The 20659-nt window shown below is 37.0% G+C and overlaps 1 protein-coding gene across 1 annotated transcript in view; it reads right to left on the bottom strand.

The window, feature by feature from the left end:
- LOC138713919 (dipeptidase 1-like) overlaps positions 1 to 20659 on the bottom strand; it is a 1227883-nt gene that overhangs the window by 13380 nt on the left and 1193844 nt on the right. The window contains exon 12 of the mRNA XM_069846458.1: positions 4181 to 4256. Within this exon, the coding sequence (XP_069702559.1) occupies positions 4181 to 4256 (76 nt within the window). The remainder of the gene's footprint in view (positions 1 to 4180; positions 4257 to 20659) is intronic.

The raw sequence follows: 20659 nt of genomic DNA, 5'->3' as shown, positions 1-20659 counted from the left end.
AAGAGAGAGAGAGAGAAAAAACACTATAAACAAAGTAAAGCCACACAAAAATATACACAGGTTGCAGTCACACAAACTTTAAATGAGTGATTAAGTATCATAATTAATTGTATCCTAACTAATTAACTAACATAAACAAGAAACTTGGAATTTTATTCTAGATTAAAAAAGAAAAAAAAAACACAAATCAACATTCTAGCATACCTAAAAGCATTAACTAAGACAAAATTTTCCAATTTAATTTTGAATTGTGATAAAGTCCGGCAGTCCCTGACGTCATTAGGTAACGAATTCCAGAGGCGAGGTATTTCTACAGTATAGGAAGATGAGTATAAAGACGTTCTATGATGAGGGCAGAAAGAAGTGCTTGATGTCGGTTTCGAAGAGTTGTAAGAAATTGAAAGCACGATAACAGATAATAGATTTTAGGTAGGCAAAAAAACAAGGTTAGAAGAAAGTGCAATGGATTTGCTCGATTTTTATTGGTGATTATTAGTAAACATGTGGGGATGCTACATGAAAAGGGCGGGTCTCTGAGCCCCTTCGTTCTCCTTGTGTAGAAAAAAGTCAAAATGGCCGTTTTTTTAAACTTTGCCGGCATTACCGTCCATAAGCCTGGGGAAGAAGGTTGTAAAAAATAACTATGGTTTATTTAACGACGCTCGCAACTGCCGAGGTTAGCGTCGTCGGTGTGCCGGCAGGAGTTCTTTTGCATGCCAGTAAATCTACTGATATGACCCTGTCGCATTTAAGCACACTTAAATGCCATCGACCTAGGCCGGGATCGAACCCGCAACCTCGAGCACAGAAGGCCAGAGCTACACCGACTGCACTACCCAGCCCGACAAGAAGGCTGTTCTTTGCACTAGAAATAGAGTTCGAGGAGCTTTATTCGCCGCCATAACTCCGCCGTATGTGTAGTGATAAGTCCGGCAAATAGAGCTCCTCGAACTCTGTCTGTAGTGTAAAGGGCAACGCTCTGCCTCCAGGCATATGGACGGTAGAGGTCGGCAAAGTTTAAAAAAAAAATGGTAATTTTGACTTTTCAAAACAGGCTTTTCTGAACGAACGGGTTCAGAGACCCGCCCTTTTCACTGTAGCATCTCCTCATATTTAGTCTACTATAAGGCGTAGTAGATAAGACGTTACTAACTAACAATAAATTAGTTCTTCTCCGTTGCGTTGAATATTACAGCTTATCAAAAATATTTCTTAGAAAGCATGATGGAAATATTCAGATTGTCAATTAGTATAGATAAACACAATATAATATTTGTTACTCGTCAAATGACAAATCAATGTAAAATAATGACTTATATTATATGGTCATTAAGTTTTATATACATGAGCTACAAATTGCAAAAGTTTTCGACCATTCAGGCATCTTCAGGCACAATTATACAATATCTCAATATCAACACATAAAACTTTAAAAATATTAAAATCAGGAATAGATACTAAATTGATAAATTCTGCAGAAGAATATTATATTGGAAAACAGATTCAAATAGAGAACAGCATTCTTAATGAAAATTTGACTCAAATCCGGAATCCCCTGTACAACCTCTAATCCCATCACTACGCAATATCCTTCCGCGTTAGTTGTTTACACGAACACACACTTCCCCCGCGTCATACTAGCTACAGTTCCAACAGCAGCAGGTCGTCTCACGCCTACGTAAGTACGTCCATAATTTAGTCTTCCAATTAGTTTGTCAAATTCTTCAAAATTTTGATTTATTTATTATTTTATTACAGATAACTACTTCAAACATGGTGATCTATACAGTTGCCACGTTCAAACGACGTGAATACTTTCAATTATCCAATCCGATTACACTTTCACATTTGATAATTCCTATTTCTATTTCGTATTTATTTATATATTTCAGACATAATTCATCACTCATTGGAATCTACTGAACAAGAGTTCCACAGAATATTATGAAGTTTAATTACAACACTATGTGATTTTTAACATTATTCTAATTTATGACTTGCAATATTACATTTTAATTATTTAGATGTTTTGTACACCATTAATCTTAAACAGTTTATCTACCACCAATATAATAGCTACATAGTTTGATATTGAGATATTGTATAATTGTGCCTGAAGATGCCTGAATGGGCGAAAACGTTTGCAATTTGTAGCTCATGTATACGTGGTACAGTCATTAAGTTCTAATACTGAGCGCATAGTGGCGTTGTGGTGCACTATAGCGCATAGGTGGCGCCATGGTATGATACCTTGTCAGTTAGTCTCTCGACCCAACAAGAGACAGTTGAGTGCATGCACTGTAAGCAGAACTACGGTCTTTGTTGTGACGGTGATTTGAATGCGCGCGTCGGAACTCGAGTATGTTGCAGTTGGAGCAACGGGCAAACGTCACGTTCTGTCAGAAATTAGGCGAAACTGCTATAACCGATCATAACTGGAGACGAAACATGGTGTTTACTTTACGGTCCGCAACTGAAGCGACAATCCGCCACCTGGAAAACGCCATTATTTCCACGACAGAAAAATCCGCAACAAGACAGGTCAAAAGGCAAGGTGATGCTTTAACAGTTTTTTTTATTCAAATGGAATTGTTCACATAGAATTCATCCCACAAGGTGCAACTGTAGACAAGATCCTCTACAAAGAGATTCTTGGCCGTTTAAGCAATTCAATTCGTCGTAAGCGTCCTGAGCTTTGCCATAGGAAGAATTGGCTGTTGCTACACGACAACGCCCCTGCACATCGCTCCATCCTTGTCCAAGAGGAACTTGCAAGGCAACAGGTCGCTGTTTTGCCACACCCTCCGTACTCACCTGACCTCGCACCATGCGATTTTTTTTCTCTTTCCCCTCATGAAATCAATCCTACGAGGGCGTAATTTTTATGCGGCCGAAAAGGTCATGACTGCCACAAGAGAAGCCGTACGGCATCTTCCTGCCAACATCTTTCAGCGGTTCTTCCAGCAGCTACACCAACGTTGGCAGACGTGCATAGCGGCCAACGGCGACTATATTGAGGGAGGATGTCGATCTGTTTAAGTGTACGCCGTATCACGCGGCATCTTCTGAGACATCCAGATTCTTGTGGGTGCCTACCCTTCAGGCGTCAGTGTCAGAACTTAATGACTGTACCACGTATAAAACTTAATGACCATATAATATAAGTCATTATTTTACATTGATTTGTCATTTGACTCAGTAACAAATATTATATTGTGTTTATCTATAAAAATATTTCTGTTCACATTTGCGGTAATTAATGGAGCCATGGAGAACGGGCGGTGTGATTCATCCGTGACGCGGCATCATCGGAATCGCGAACAAGAGTTGATATTCTAAAGAAAAATACAAAATCGAACAGTCTGCGCCGAATGTGCAATGGGAAGAAAGCTGAAATTTATGTGTAGCGGATAGTGCTGTTCGACCTCTATCTGCAGTGCAGGGCGGCGTTTGCACTGTGGATGCCTGCAAATTTTGACAAAACCGTCAAATCGACGCGACTGTTCTTATGAGACGTTTCTTTTCAGACACCGACAGCAAGGGTCTGAATTCCGCGCCCTCTTTACTGTAACATCCCTGCAGGGCTGCCAGGAACCAGCTCCTCCATTGCACCGCACAGTCTTTATGTGGAATTAAATAGTTGAGGTTCTGGCTGATATGTACATCTATTACCAGGCAGTACATCTCACTTGACGATATGTGTCAGAGGAAGAACAATTGTTTGTATGCATCTGAAGTCTGACTAGTGTAACATGTAGCTAGTCGGCGATGTAAGCAATGGAGGGGGGAAGGAACTGGCCACCGTACCCCATTACCTCCTGGCCTAGGTACCTCATAAGTAATGCCTTGTTGGTATCACTTGAGGTTCAGACCTGTCTTCGGACAGTTGTTTAAACATCAAATAACTGAGGTATCGAAAATTGGTCTGGAATACTGTAACTTGTACTCTTACTAGGTATAGTAACTCAAATTCTTTTGGTAGGCTTAGCCTCAAAAGCCTCTGAAAAGCTTCACCAAGTTTAATAATTATTGGAAGAACTCTAAAATCTACACATGCACCATGCATAAGTAACAAAACACACTTTCGCACCAAGTTTTGATTTGGCTGGCTGCCGCCGGAGTGATTTCAAACTTGGTTCATTAAATTACCACCGGATGTGATGGCAGGCGTGTTACATACCTATTAATGCCGTCATATCCGGCTCCCAGTCCCACGTGGTCCTCCCCTGCGACGTCACGAATGTGTGTTACGTGACCTAAAATAAACAAATTTGCTTTATGTAATAAGAACAGCGTAAGAACAAATGAACTAATAATTAGGACTATATTAAAATGGATTTGAGGGAGGTAGGATATGATGGTAGAGACTGGATTAATTTTGCTGAGGTTAGGGACCGATGGCGGGCTTATGTGAGGGCGGCAATGAACCTGCGAGTTCCTTAAAAGCCATAAGTAGGATGCTTTGATGGACATCTAGCCTGTGTACTTTACAATAACAAAAATAAAATAAATATAAAAACGAACGTAGATAGATACATAGATAGACAGACAGACAGACATAGATAGATACATAGACAGAGAGATACATAGACAGACAGACATAGATAGATAGATAGACAGAGAGATACATAGACAGACAGACAGACAGACAGAGAAATAGATAGATAGACAGACAGACAGACAGACAGACAGACAGACAGACAGACAGACAGACAGACAGATAGATAGATAGATAGATAGATAGATAGATAGATAGATAGATAGATAGATAGATAGATAGATAGACAGACAGACAGACAGACAGACAGGTAGGTAGGTAGGTAGACAGACAGACAGATAGATAGATAGGTAGGTAGGTAGATAGACAGACAGACAGACAGACAGACAGATAGATAGATAGATAGATAGATAGATAGATAGATAGATAGATAGATAGATAGATAGATAGATAGATAGATAGATAGATAGATAGATAGATAGATAGATAGATAGATAGATAGACAAACAGGCAGAGAGACAGACAGACAGAGAGAGACAGACAGACAGACAGACAGATAGATAGATAGATAGATAGACAGACAGACAGATAGTAGGTAGGTAGGTAGACAGACAGACAGACAGGCAGGCAGGCAGGCAGGCAGACAGACAGGCAGGCAGGCAGATAGACAGACAGACAGACAGAGAGAGACAGACAGACAGACAGACAGACAGACAGATAGATAGATAGATAGATAGATAGATAGATAGATAGGTAGGTAGGTAGGTAGATAGACAGACAGACAGACAGACAGACAGATAGATAGATAGATAGACAGAGAGACAGACAGACAGACAGAAAGAGACAGACAGACAGACAGACAGACAGACAGACAGATAGATAGATAGATAGATAGATAGATAGATAGATAGATAGATAGATAGATAGATAGACAGAGAGACAGACAGACAGAGAGAGACAGACAGACAGACAGACAGACAGACAAATAGATAGATAGATAGATAGATAGATAATAGATAGATAGATAGATAGATAGATAGATAGATAGATAGATAGATAGATAGATAGATAGATAGATAGATAGATAGATAGATAGATAGACAGTTAGATAGATAGATAGATAGATAGATAGATAGATAGATAGATAGATAGATAGATAGATAGATAGATAGATAGATAGATAGATAGATAGATAGATAGATAGATAGATAGATAGATAGATAGATAGATAGATAAATAGATAGGTCCCAGACCTTGAAGTAATATGGTGATCGTCAGTATTGTTCCTGTGCGGTAGATGGCAGAACTAACTCTATTAAGGCGAATATCAAGATAACGGATGTTTATTAAGATAAACAAGAGAGAAAATTTTAATATAGCAGTGTTGAGCTTTTCAATCCCATGAAAACTTCCCGTGGGATGAAGGCTGGCAGGGGGTGGGGAATTTTTACCCGCTGTCGGGGAAATTTAATCACGGACTGAATACCTGTGAGGTGGGGACGCGAGATTTCATTAACCAGCGAGAAAGACTTTAATACAGACTTTGCACTGATAATGCGACGAAAAATAAAAAGATAGCAAGCAAGTTCAAAGGTCATGGAGTCAAGTTCAGGTAATATTGCACTACTTTGAGGATGGATTCTTTAAGAAAACAAACATTATAAAATATCCTGAAAGTGAGAATTGGCTCATGGGATGAACAGAGAGATGCAGACGGCTGTCACACATTGGTTTCGAACCCAGACGGCAGACTTCTACGATACAGGGATACAAAAGTTGATCCCACGGTATGACAAATGTCTTAATTCCTGTGGGGAATACGTTAGAAAATAGCTCAACAATTGCTTTATCTGTTCCAATAAATATTTCCTTGAAATTGTTTTCTTTCTGTAAACGGCCTCAAGGTAACTTATTTTATGGCCCTCTTAATTGCGCTCGAGTGGCCAAAATTTGTATAAATTCTCGTTCTGACATTAATAAAATGGGGGAAGAAAAAAATTAACTTTTTTACCTGATCCCATGAGAATGTTCGCCAGAAAGTCTTCATCATCACAGTCAATTTAATGCATCAGGTCTAGCCTTACTTTCTTTCTTTTCCGCGTTCTCAAAATACACGCACTATCAGGAAGATTTAAGTCCGATACTGCTGCCATTTTATAATTTATTCTCAAGATAACAATTTAACAGTGACTGGAAACATGGATAACGCAGTATGTTGAGTTAGTACACACATTTCTTACGTAACCATGGAATTAATTTTAACAGGATTATATTATTCCGTGTTCGTACAACTGGGACTTAATCTAATAATAATTGTTATACATCTTAAGTTATTAAACCGTTGTCGTGGAAACGAAAGTTGTTTTCATATCGAGTTTAGTTTTCAAGAAAATTGAATTGTGGTGACTTTGCGTTGCCTTTTCACCTGCGTGACAGTTTTAGCTACAGCCAACCATTTCTTAGTACCCAGTTCAAGGAAGACTGCAAAATAAAATAAAAAAATTAAAACATTAACATTTCTAAAAATCATCCATTAAAATTGGTTAGTAGTCTTTTAGCTTTCATCTAAGACAAGATTTGTGATTCTGTGATACTCTAGAGAGCAGATATATCATTTTATTTATAATACTGCATTTTTTGCATTTTTTATGTCTGTAACTGTACCATAAAGAGCATATAGATAGATAGATAGATAGATAGATAGATAGATAGATAGATAGATAGATAGATAGATAGATAGATAGGTAGGTAGGTAGGTAGGTAGGTAGGTAGGTAGGTAGGTAGGTAGGTAGGTAGGTAGGTAGGTAGGTAGGTAGGTAGGTAGGTAGGTAGGTAGGTAGGTAGGTAGGTAGGTAGGTAGGTAGGTAGGTAGGTAGGTAGGTAGGTAGGTAGGTAGGTAGGTAGGTAGGTAGGTAGGTAGGTAGGTAGGTAGGTAGGTAGGTAGGTAGGTAGGTAGATAGATAGATAGATAGATAGATAGATAGATAGATAGATAGATAGATAGATAGATAGATAGATAGATAGATAGATAGATAGATAGATAGATAGATAGATAGATAGATAGATAGATAGATAGATAGATAGATAGATAGATAGATAGATAGATAGATAGATAGATAGATAGATAGATAGATAGATAGATAGATAGATAGATAGATAGATAGATAGATAGATAGATAGATAGATAGATAGATAGATAGATAGAACTTTATTGTCGATGGCATAATGTATGCATAGACATAATTAATAATATGCAAATAAGTGAACTCCATGATATTCTAAAATCAGTTATAATGTTTCTGTAAAGCATATTAAAATTCAAGTCAAGCCATTTTCTTCTTGTCAATCTAATAGCAAAGAACTCCTCAAATATCTATTTAAAAAACTAAGATATATCAATTTTTAGTTATATATATTTTTTTTATTTATATATTAATATTTTATTTGTAATTCTTTAATTTATATTTTTGTTTTGTTTAAATATTTGGCATGTTAATTTTTTATGTACGTATACGAGTATAATACTACTATTCCATACAGTACGACCGTGAAGAACCTTGGCATTTATATGGATTGTCACCTGGAATGGAATGAACAAGTGAATCACACTTCCAAAAAAATATTTTCCATTATTCACTCATTAAAGCGACTGAAGAACTTTCTTCCTGATAAATTAAAATTAATCCTTGTACAAACACTCGTGATGCCACACTTTGACTACTGCGATATTATATTAAGTAACCTAAATGCAAATTTGAGCAACAGGTTACAACGTGTGCATAATGCGTGCGTCCGTCATATTTGTAATATTCGTAAGTATGATCATGTTTCCCCGTCTTTCCAAACTCTGTCTTGGCTGAGGCTAAGCGATCGACGAGCCCTGCATTCTCTTGTTCTCTTATTTCAAATTCTGCGCACCGCTACCCCAATCTATTTGGCTTCTCGTTTTCAAAATTTATCCGCATATCATCAGCTAAGTACAAGATCTCATCATAACAATTTACTCATTATACCCTACCACAAGACATCTTTATATTCTTCATCCTATACAGTTTCAGTTGCTAGAAATTGGAACTCGCTTCCGAGTGATGTAAGGGGTTGTTGGACAATAGCTTCATTTAGGTCAAAATTACATAAATTCTTACTTAACAGATGAATTGCTGGTTAATATGTGTTACTTATAATGAAACTAACATCTGTCCATTCTTATTATTATTATCTTTAATTTCTCTAAATAGATTTACAAAACCTCTAATGGCAATTACATTAATATTCTCATTATAGAAATAGAAATATATATATTCTCCCTGTAACATAGTCCTAGTAAGCTTATATTAAATTAATTTTCATCATTTTACTAGCTATCTCAAATATTAAATTAATTATAATTCATTGAATTAAATTAGCTCATAAATTAAGTTACTACTTTACCTTATAGATTTATCTAAATTTAAATAAATGTGTAGTGAAGATTATTGCTGGAGAACCTTTTAAGTGTAGTGAAAATATTTGTAATTTAAATTTATGTATTGTATTGATTAAGGCTGGTTGAGTGGAAGAGAAGGCCTTATGGCCTTAACTCTGCCAGCGAAAATAAAACATTATTATTATTATTATTATTATTATTATTATTTTTATAATAGTTTTTAAATTTATTTTTGTTTCTACTATATTTAACGTATTTTTGTAGTTTTCTGATTGCAATAATAATACATAATTAAAAAAATGAAATTCATAAATAGTTACAAATATAATATAATATAATATAATATAATATAATAATAATAATAATAATAATAATAATAATAATAATAATAATACTTCATTGCTAGATGAAAGATACATATTTTTTTTTTGTAAAAATCACTCTAGTACCCCCAGAAAGAGTAAGTCACATACTTGTGCTCGGGGGGGGGTTAATTGTCAAATTTGGGCTCCTTTTTGTTTCCTTTTTAAACCTAACACTCAAATTTGTTCAGTACACAAAATATTTAAGTTTCAAGGAGAAGGAAAGGAATTTCAAATTTTCAGTTTCCTCGTTCCTTAGATTACATGCGCCATCTGGTACGAGTGAGATTCCAAGGCCCTCTCCGTTAGCCGTTCATGTTGGAGTCATTAGTTCAAATCTGGCCAATTACATTGAATGTTATAATGAGCAAAGAGTTCGAGAACAATACTTCACTCAATACTATAATAATAATAATAATAATAATAATAATAATAATAATAATAATAATAATAATAATAATAATAATAATCGTCACTATCAAAGAAGACCTCCGAACATTTTAATTTCAAAAGACGTTCGGGGAATAATCTCACAGCTGTACTTCAGATTGCCAGTCCTCAGAAAGAGCGCAAATGAGTCTTCATTTTTTCTCGTGACTGTCTTCTTTCTTCTGTGGGGGGATTTGAAATTAAAATTCAGTGTAATCCATGGCCACCGTTCGTAGTTCCCTGAGTAATCTTCGTGCGATCTTCTTTTTTAATTACAATCTTTTTTGCTGGAAATTGTGTTTGTGAGTGCGCCCAAGGACTCAATTTAACTGAAGCTGACGCTTTTTCGTCGCTCCGTCGCTGAAATACGGCGCTCGAGGGAAGAGCTCTGATTTGACTGAATCGGACATGTGGGGGGCGGACGGTACCACGCCGAAGGCCGTCATTGTAAGTTTATTGCGCATTTTTATTTATATACTTCACGCTCATAATAAAAAATGAAGCAAATTAGTGAAATTCTTTCTACCAAGACTGTAAAAAAAATCCATTAAACCTTTGCTGTACGATATTGATTTCTCCTGTCATCTCTAATACAATTTACATAATTTTATGCGCAATATTTCCAACAGAGCGCTGATCGCGGCCTACTGGATCCTGTCATGTTATTATCCTGAAGATTTTTTCCCCGCAATTACATGCATTACATGGTTTCCATTTTCATGCGACGCATTTTCTGTTTCTTGTCGTTATTGTGCGTATCGGCATAGAACTGAGGAGTGTGCACGAAGAATCTTTGACCTATGCTCTTTATTTGTACACAATATCTTCTAAGAGAATAAAATTGCTGTTTTCTTCACAACCGTGACGTGCACGGATGGTAATATAAATGACACAGATCGATGTATTCTAACAGAGAGTTTAGTTACGTTACGCATAATGCATTCATGTGAGATTATTTATTTACTTATTTATTTACTACTAAGGAGTCCATAATCGTACCTATCTTTAAGAAGGGGGACAAGACCAACTGTAGTAACTTTCGAGGAATATCACATTTGTTGACGTCGCACAAAATTTTGTCCAATATTCTTTTGAGAACATTAACTCCATGTGTAGATGAAATTATTGGGGATCATCAATGTGGTTTTAGGCGTAATAGATCAACCATTGATCAGATATTTTGTATTCGACAGATAATGGAGAAAAAATGGGAGTATAAGGATACAGTGCATCAGTTATTCATGGATTTCAAAAAGGCATATGACTCGATTAAGAGAGAAATTTTATATGATATTCTTATTGAATTTGGTATTCCCAAGAAACTAGTTCGATTAATTAAAATGTGTCTCAGTGAAACGTACGGCAGAGTTCGTATAGGTCAGTTTCTGTCAGATGCGTTTCCAATTCACTGTGGGCTAAAGCAAGGAGATGCACTATCACCTTCACTTTTTAACTTTGCTCTAGAGTATGCCATTAGGAAAGTTCAGGATATCACAGAGGATTTGGAATTGAACGGGTTACATCAGCTGCTTGTCTATGCGGATGACGTGAATATGTAAGGAGAAAATCCACAAATGATTAGGGAAAACACGGGAATTTTACTGGAAGAAAGTAAAGAGATAGGTTTGGAAGTAAATCCCGAAAAGACAAAGTATATGATTATGTCTCGTGACGAGAATATTGTACGAAAAGGCAATTTAAAAATTGGAAATTTATCTTTTGAAGAGGTGGAGAAGTTCAAATATCTTGGAGCAACAGTAACAAATATAAATGATACTCGGGAGGAAATTAAACCCAGAATAAATATGGAAAATGCCTGTTATTATTCGGTTGAGAAGCTTTTATCATCCAGTCTGCTGTCAAAAAAATCTGAAAATTAGAATTTATAAAACAGTTATATTACCGGTTGTTCTGTATGGCTGTGAAACTTGAACTCTCACTTTGAGAGAGGAATATAGGTTAAGGGTGTTTGAGAATGAGGTGCTTAGGAAAATATTTGGGGCTAAGAGGGATGAAGTTACAGGAGAATGGAGAAAGTTACACAACACAGAACTGCACGCATTGTATTCTTCACCTGACATAATTAGGAACATTAAATCCAGACGTTTGAGATGGGCAGGGCATGTAGCACGTATGGGGGAATCCAGAAATGGATATAGAGTGTTAGTTGGGAGGCCGGAAGGAAAAAGACCTTTAGGGACGCCGAGACATAGATGGGAAGATATATTAAAATGGATTTGAGGGAGGTGGGATATGATGATAGAGAATGGATTAATCTTGCTCAGGATAGGGACCAGTGGCGGGCTTATGTGAGGCCGGCAATGAACCTCCAGGTTCCTCAAAAGCCTGTAAGTAGTAGTAAATAATTTATTTACTACTTGGTAGGTAGTCCATAACAAAGTTTACAGTCACTATCAGTGCAAACCACCTTCATCTCAGCAAATCTCTTTTCTCTATCTGTGTCAAAGTCCTAATGATTGTCTAGAACAGTGGTTCGCAATTTTTTGAGAGTCTCAGACTTCTTGAAGCTCATATTTAATTTTGGCGGACCCTCAAAATGTTTTATATGATTTACTCATTAAACATTTTCATAATGTAGTAAATAAAACATCCTTAATAAATTTACAGCGATATTAAATTTCAGTTTTCGCTCCTGAATATAATGAACCTCAAAATTAGATTTGCCTTTATATCTATTTTTCAAGATGACCACAGCAGAAAATGTAATCTGTCCATGCAAAATGGCATTAAGAATTGCATTGGAATTCAGGAAAGATCGGAATGCATACAACCGAGAATTTGTAGGAAACACGATTTTGAAGCTGGAATAGGATTATAATTCTAATAGGCTAATATTATAACAGTTTCTCTTCGTTTTTGACGAGCAAACTAGTACATTATGCAACGAGCCTATAATGGTAGTAATTAAGACGCGAGTATGTTTATAAAACTCGCTTGCGCTCGTTTCATAATTTTCATACGAGCGTCTTAATTACCATTATAGGCAAGTTTCATACGAATTTTTATGATCGACCATATTTCTAACTTGAAATTATTCATAAGTATTCATGTTATTTTATTGTTATCTATGTGAGGAGCGGAACTGACCTTCTAAATTGTGAGATGTGCGCAGACGCGAAAGTATTGATTTTTTCCGAAAAACAGATGTCGACGACCTTGATATAATCTAGAGAGTAAAAAAAAACATTAATCTTGATATAACCTTGAAATTGAGTTATACATTGAAAAACGAGATGACAAATTTAATTTATTTAAATATTATTTACAATTAACGCTAATTATTATAGCAACAGAACTGACTTTATTTCAAATGTAGGTTATTTATTGTGCAATTGGTGAAATCGATACTTGCGCTTTCATATGGTGCTTTCTGATTGGTGGAACACCTGAACTTTAATGAATAGGTGTACTTTAATGAGGTCCATTAAAGGGCTGCTACCAGGTGTATAACTACTACATTTCGGCATGGTCGAGCATGAAAATTATTATTTGTTACAAGAAGAGATTTTTCATACAAGTGTTTTCTTTTCCACCCTTGTAGAAAATATAATGTTCCCTTGATTTTAATGGCAATATATGAAGATGTTTTCTTTTTATATTTCCGAAGATATGGGACAAGAATCCACCATCATGTGTTGCTAGAATGGGAAATTAATCGAATTCTCGATCGATAACTCAGCGAGATCACAAGTATAATATTATTTCAATCGGTGCTTCAATCTTATCCTCAACTGCGAACACAGGAGAATGGAAAAAGTTACATACTACTTTACTCTTGTAGTTTCTAGAAACACAGACTTGTAAAATAAACTAATATTACTAGTAAGGTAATTCGGGGGAAGATGCAAGTTGGGGGAAGACGCAACTTTGTTTGCAGTTCTTTTATGTGCGAGCAATTAACAGTGCGACTCCTCTAGTTTGAAGAATGTTGACAAGGTGGACACGTGGCGTCTGCATTTGTCTTACTTTATCGCCTTGTATCGCCGTTATTTTGTATCTTGAGAGCATATAGTCTGGTGAGTACTTATGGTCTGTCCAAAACAACTTCCGACCTGACAAATGGCGGCTTTAGCATGTTACCATGGCAACCATTCAAATCAACCAATCACAAGAGACGCGTAACCATGGTAACGGGACGGTGTTGCCTTGTCTATGTTTACAAGTTGCACGTGAATACCAGGCCTAGTGGTGAATACAGTGCCCGGAATGACTGAGCTGGCTGGTTAACGCGTGCTTTGTGCGAATTAAAAATATTATTTACTTGTATTATTGTTTTAGTGTATCGATAATTATTGTGTTTAAATTATATTACACTATTATCTCGTTGTCATTGGTGGAGTGTGTGTTTTCTAGTTTCTGCTAGAGTTTTTAAATAGATGACTTATGCAATGTCGGAAGGAAGGAAGGAAGGAAGGAAGGAAGGAAGGAAGGAAGGAAAGGCAGGCGGAGAATAAAGAATATTGGACAAGGTGCCCCGTTAAAGAGTCAAGCGCGAGAGATGGTGTGTTGTTTATTTTTTTTTATTTTAGTAGGTTATTTTACAACGCTTTATCAACATCTAAGGTTATTTAGCGTCTGAATGAGATGAAGGCGATAATGCCGGTGAAATGAGTCCGGGGTCCAACACCGAAAGTTACCCAGCATTTGCTCACATTGAGTTGAGGGAAAACCCCGGAAAAAACCTCAACCAGGTAACTTGCCCCGACCGGGAATCGAACCCGGGCCACCTGGTTTCGCGGTCAGACGCGCTGACCGTTACTCCACAGGTGTGGACATGGTGTGTTGTGTAAGAGAGTATTTTGACAGGAGAAAAGATAAGGGTGGGCCTCTTTTACCTTTGGCGCAAGTCGTAATGAGAACTGTTGCTTGTGTTAAAATTAATAAGAGTACTGTTACCAATATTTGAAAAGAAAAAGGCCGTGCAGATTTTTAATCATAAATATTTTTACAGTTTACAATTTTTTCAACGCCTTTCTAACAGTATTACATTGAAGAATACCAACACTCATAAAAGTAGAGGCTTCGTATTAAATTAAAACTGTTTTTACAGTTTACAGTCCTTTCGACGCTTTTCTAACGGTATTTACATTGAAGAATACCGGTACTACTACTAATTATTATTATTATTATTATTATTATTATTATTATTATTATTATTATTATTATTATTATTATTATATTATTATAGGCTAATAAAAATAATAATGTACACAAATTTTAATGCCTAGTGTTCAACAAATTGGTTAGAAATGTATGTTTTCATGTCAGCCGTTCACTACTGCACTCTATCGGCAGCGCGCTCACTTACACGAAAGATGGGCAACATGACAACATTGCTCCCCCTTCTCTATAAGCTGTCAAGTCGGAAGTAGTTTTGGTCAAGGTATACTTTATAATATTGTGATTTTATTTAGTAACAACAATGTAATTTATTCGTCACAACAATAATTCCTTTCTACAATTCACCTTAAACGCTCTCGTCAACAATTGGATCTTCACTCACACAGTATTCGTTATAGCACTCCACCGACGACAATGACAATTGACTTGGACTATTACGCACAACAATGAACTGTTAATCTTAACTAATATTTACAAAGCACTATTTACAAATCAGAACTACCAGTTCTCAGTTCACAGTTCTTCTATCTCAGTCACTCGAGTTCACAGTATCTCGAACCACAGACCTTCAGAGACAGTTCACTGTACTCGAACTCGGGTCCCTCCAACTGCGGTCCACTGCACTCGAACTCAGGTCCCTCCAACTGCGGTCCACTGCACTCGAACTCAGGCCTTCGGATGCTGACGCAGATGCGGACGCACACTCGAGTCGAACTCCGGCTGGCTTGCTTGCTCTGGCTTTCTCACTGACTGAATAACTGAAAACTCTGAACTCTAGTTCGCTGGCGACTGCTCTTTTATAGCAAAATCATAGTTGCGAGAACCTTCTACAGGTGTGTAGAGAATTATCTCAATATCTCTACATCGACAGACGTCTGGAATAGTCGAGAAGGTCGTTCCACATTCACTGCGTTAAGTAGCAGCGGCGCGCGCAGACTCGTCGCGTGACGTAATACACCCTCTCTCTTCTCTCCACCGCGCGACGTCACTCAATGTTCCGTGGAGCCTGTGCGATCTGCTTTCATGCGGGACGCTGGTCGTGAGTTCGATTCTCACGTCGCTGTCACAATATTCTGTTGCTTATATTTAAGGTTCAACGATTGATGTTTTATTTTAAATGGAATATCTGCTACATGCGTGAGTTGTGCATTCTGTTACGAACACGAGGCATGCAGCTACGGTAACAACATTGCGGCAGTAGGCAAGTAAGTGTGAGTGGCGTCTTCCACTTGTAACTGGGGGAAGAGGCAACATGGTTAAGAAACACATTATTTACCCCGTTATAGTTTACATTATATTATTTTACATATTCTCTGATACTTTACAAAAGGTATCAAAGGTTAAAAATGTAATTTACATTTAATTTCTATACAGACGATGACTCGAGACTACAAAATAAAAACAGATTGGACATCTTGGTCAGAATAAAATTTAATTCGAGCTGCTGAAGATGTAAAGTATGGAAAAAAATGTTATGGGTTGCAGCGAGGATGTGTGGCATTCCATCAGAACTCAGAAATGACGAAAGGAATCTTCAAACATTACTAAAGTTCACCAGGTCCTTCCACTAGCGGAGCAAGTAGCAGTAGATCTACATCAGTAGTTGCTTCCATCGGGGATTTCATCTCTCGAAACAATCAGCCCTATTTTTTAGTAAGGAAACCTAAAGACTCTGGGCTAAAAAACAAACAGCGGAAGTCTCAACTACACTGCAGACAAGACAAACTATGCGGGAAAAAAGCCAGAAATAAAAAGAAACCTTCTCAACCAAGGAAGAAAAAGACATTTGTAAGTTCATCTTCTTCTTCTTCTGGTGACGAAATTAGTCACGATGACAGTGGCAATAGTCAGGGGCTGCCCGTCCTTATGTGCTACAGCACAATGATAATTTTTGCTCAAATAATGTATTTGCAATACCACCATAGTATTTGATCTGTCATTTGACAATTTCCCGTGGTTATGTTCATGACGCGTTATAAAGTGTTTAGTCTTCGTGCCTTCTTTGGTGCCTCAGGGGGTTCGTTGTGCTACTCAAAGCTCCACATGAAAACATGTAGACAGTTATGCGCATGTGCGAAGCTGAAATCACTGTTCTGATTGGCTATTTTTACGCGGGAAAGTGCTGTAGTCAGCTTCAGCACAACACAGCTTGGAGATTGCAAAAGTAAAGCGTAACGAAAGAATGCTTGTTTGTGGAAGAATTCGGAACTATGTACAATGTATTTGGTAATTCAAGTGTCCGACTGCTGCTGCCATCTACCAGTTGAAGTTGCTGTCAACAGCTATACTATACTGAACAAAAGAGTATTCCAGATACAAGTTGGATTTCTGTACGGAAGACCTGACTTCCGAAATATAGATGGCTGTTCAATTGTCACAATACATAGTATCCAACAATTCACAGGATCCATTCTGTGAAGTATCGAAGTTGTTAAATATTTTGGTTACAACACCAATGACCACTGCTGAGCCAGAAATATGTTTTTCTTCCTTGAAACTCATAAAAACGTTTTTAAGGAACACTATGTCCCAGGATCGTCTCACTGCTCTTGCAATACTGTCAATAAAAAAGAGTATGATGTCCAAGATGGAGGGGTTTAACACCAAATGACAAGTTCTGCAGTACGAAAGAACGTCTTATGGACTTCATATTTCATCACTAGACGAGACTCCAAATTAAGATAAATACATAAGTGTAGGCCTCTACAGTATGCCGATATAGAGATTGTAGCACAATCATTATTTTGACCACCAGCCGCTACTGGCAATAGTTTTGATGAGGCTGATGATGATTTTTGTATTGTTTGTAATGGACACTTCTACGTTAAGAAAGGTCCCGAGTGTGACTGGACGCAGTGCATCGCATGCAAGAAATGGTTGCACGAAGATTGCAGTGGTGATAATTTGCACTGTATGAAATGCGGTGCAGGCTCGTGCTAACCTTGAGAATTGTGTCCTAATTAATTAATTTTTGCAAAATAATCATGAAACAAGTTTATAATTAATTTCATAGATGTTTCTCTACATTTATAATAAAATACACTTATAATATTCCAAAGTTTATTTTATGTATGTCATTTACTGTGTTGTTGCATCTTACCCCATACCAAGTGGCATCTTCCCCGTATATATGGGGGAAGATGCCACCCTGATACGAGTTCTTTTAACATGAAAAATTATTAATAATACATGTACTTGGAAACCAGTCGTTATACAGAGCCAAATTGACAAATACGATAAATTTGTTTGCATTGCCTTGTCACTTCAGGTTTGAGTTGTATAGTCAAAAAATATCTTAGTTGTGGCGTCTTCCCCCGAATTACCTTATTACTAGTCCATGAGTTTTGAGAAACAGGCCCAGACGAGGCGTCTTAAACCAAATTATAGTAGTTTAGCAATTACTTCTGATGAGAACGATGGGGGAAATGGCTAAGTTGCACCCTTAGGGTTCGAAGTATGAAGACTGGACTACAGACCTCACGTGCGAAAGGCGCAATTAAAATATCCCCTCGCCACTCAAATGGGAGACATTAAACCGACGCTCGTGGCGTGAACTCATACAATGAAGTTGGCAGAACTTGTAATGGTCAGGACGAGCAACCGCGCTCAAGAATGGCCAAGCATTGAGACATCAAAGTGGTTATCGAAAGAACTAATGGAGCTGGAATGCGAAGCCCTGCACGCCAGGCCCTGCGGTCCCTGGGTGAATGCCTCTCTGATCACGTCTCCCCGGGGACTTGTTAGTGGCAGACAGCGTGGACAAGTTCCAGGAACAATAACGCTGCGAGACAAACTTGTTCTCTGGGCACTGCAAGTACTAATAAGCCTTTGGGGAGAACCCTGTCATCTATTAATCAATTCACTCATTCAGTCAACTTATCAGGGAATGACGCTCATAAAATACAGGGTGTAACAACTTTAATGTTTAGAATTTCTGGAACATGTTCCCTGACACGTTCTACGTCGATTAAACCTAACATACCTATATCCAAAGTTCTATAGGTTTGGAGTATTTGTACCCCAAAGTTAAATTTTTGAGTTTAATTTTATCGCTGAATACTGAAAGAAGTAACACCAATTTCCGAAAGTGATATGTCTATGTCATTATTTTTATTAGTACCATATTACATTTTAATATCAACTACTTGTGAGTATGAAAGAAGCAGTGCAAAGTTGAAAAAAATGTCCTTAAGATTCCAAACACTGTACTTCTTGAAATTTGCCAATAGGCACGTGAAAATACCTGTGCACTAGGAATCCTACGATTTGGGAACCGTGCTTGATATGCCAAAACAGCTGCTGTTGCATTGCCTTCACACAGTCCGTACACATGAACTATGTCGGCGTATTCCTGATGTGTGTACACAAAAGGCGTGTTTTAATGGTCAAAACTCAATAAAAAGACTAGTCACAATGCGTTTTATTTTTCTCACAACTGTTATTTTAAAGTGTTGTCTGTTTCGTTTCCTTAGCAACCTAAACAATTTTAATTTAATTTCTCTTAAAAGTAAAATTTCCTTCATTCACTGCTTTTCAAATGTTTCTTATGTTCTCTACTTAGTAATGCCATAAAATAGGCCTTGTATAAACGGTATAATACTTGGAGCTGCAAGAAGTTGTATTTTTTCCAGCTCTGTTATCTCTGTAACCTCTCAATTTCGGATATAAGTATGTTAGGTTTAATCAACGTAGAATGTGTCAGGGAACATGTTCCAGAAATTCTAAACATTAAAGTTGTTACACCCTGTATAGTAACTTTAAAAAAAAAGGTTAACGGATCTTTATGTAAAACAAAAGAACGCAATGACACTTCATTTCAAGAATCGACAGACGATCTTCTTTGCGACTGTTTGTTCATTGATGATGGAATTAGTGTCACAATTGTTTTCTTAATAGAAATTATGCCATTAGGAAAGTCCAGGATAACAGAGAGGGCTTGGAATTGAACGGGTTACATCAGCTGCTTGTCTATGCGGATGACGTGAATATGTTAGGAGAATATCCACAAACGATTAGGGAAAACAGTGGAATTTTACTGGAAGCAAGTAAAGATATAGGTTTGGAAGTAAATCCCGAAAAGATAAAGTATATGATTATGACTCGTGACGGGAATATTGTACGAAATGGAAATATAAAAATTGGAGATTTATCCTTCGAACAGGTGGAAAAATTCAAATATCTTGGAGCAATAGTAACAAATATAAATGATACTCGGGAGGAAATTAAACACAGAATAAATATGGGAAATGCCTGTTATTATTCGGTTGAGAAGCTTTTATCTTCCAGTTTGCTGTCAAAAAACTGAAAGTTAGAATTTACAAAACAGTTATATTACCGGTTGTTCTGTATGGTTGTGAAACTTGGACTCTCACTTTGAGAGAGGAACATAGGTTAAGGGTGTTTGAGAATAAGGTGCTTAGGAAAATATTTGGGGCTAAGAGGAATGAAATTACAAGAGAATGGAGAAAGTTACACAACACAGAACTGCACGCATTGTATTCTTCATCTGATATAATTAGGAACATTAAATCCAGACGTTTTATTAATAATTCATACATTTCTGCATCAAATGAGATGAAACTGTGTACACAGACTATTTGTATACAGTACGACAACTGTACAAAATTTCAGAGATCTACATATAATAGTTTAGAAATTTCAAATTTCACATCAATGTACCCTTAAATTCATTGAGTATATTGAGAATTCAATCAATGGCTTTCCTAAAGCACGCTATGAAATGTTTTACACAAAACAATTTTATCTCGAAAAGGAAGGAAAAACGAGCGAAATTGTATTAAA

The sequence above is a fragment of the Periplaneta americana genome, chromosome 14, assembly GCF_040183065.1.
Source record: "Periplaneta americana isolate PAMFEO1 chromosome 14, P.americana_PAMFEO1_priV1, whole genome shotgun sequence".
Lineage (NCBI taxonomy): Eukaryota > Metazoa > Arthropoda > Insecta > Blattodea > Blattidae > Periplaneta > Periplaneta americana.
This window is presented reverse-complemented; position numbering and strand designations above follow the sequence as displayed.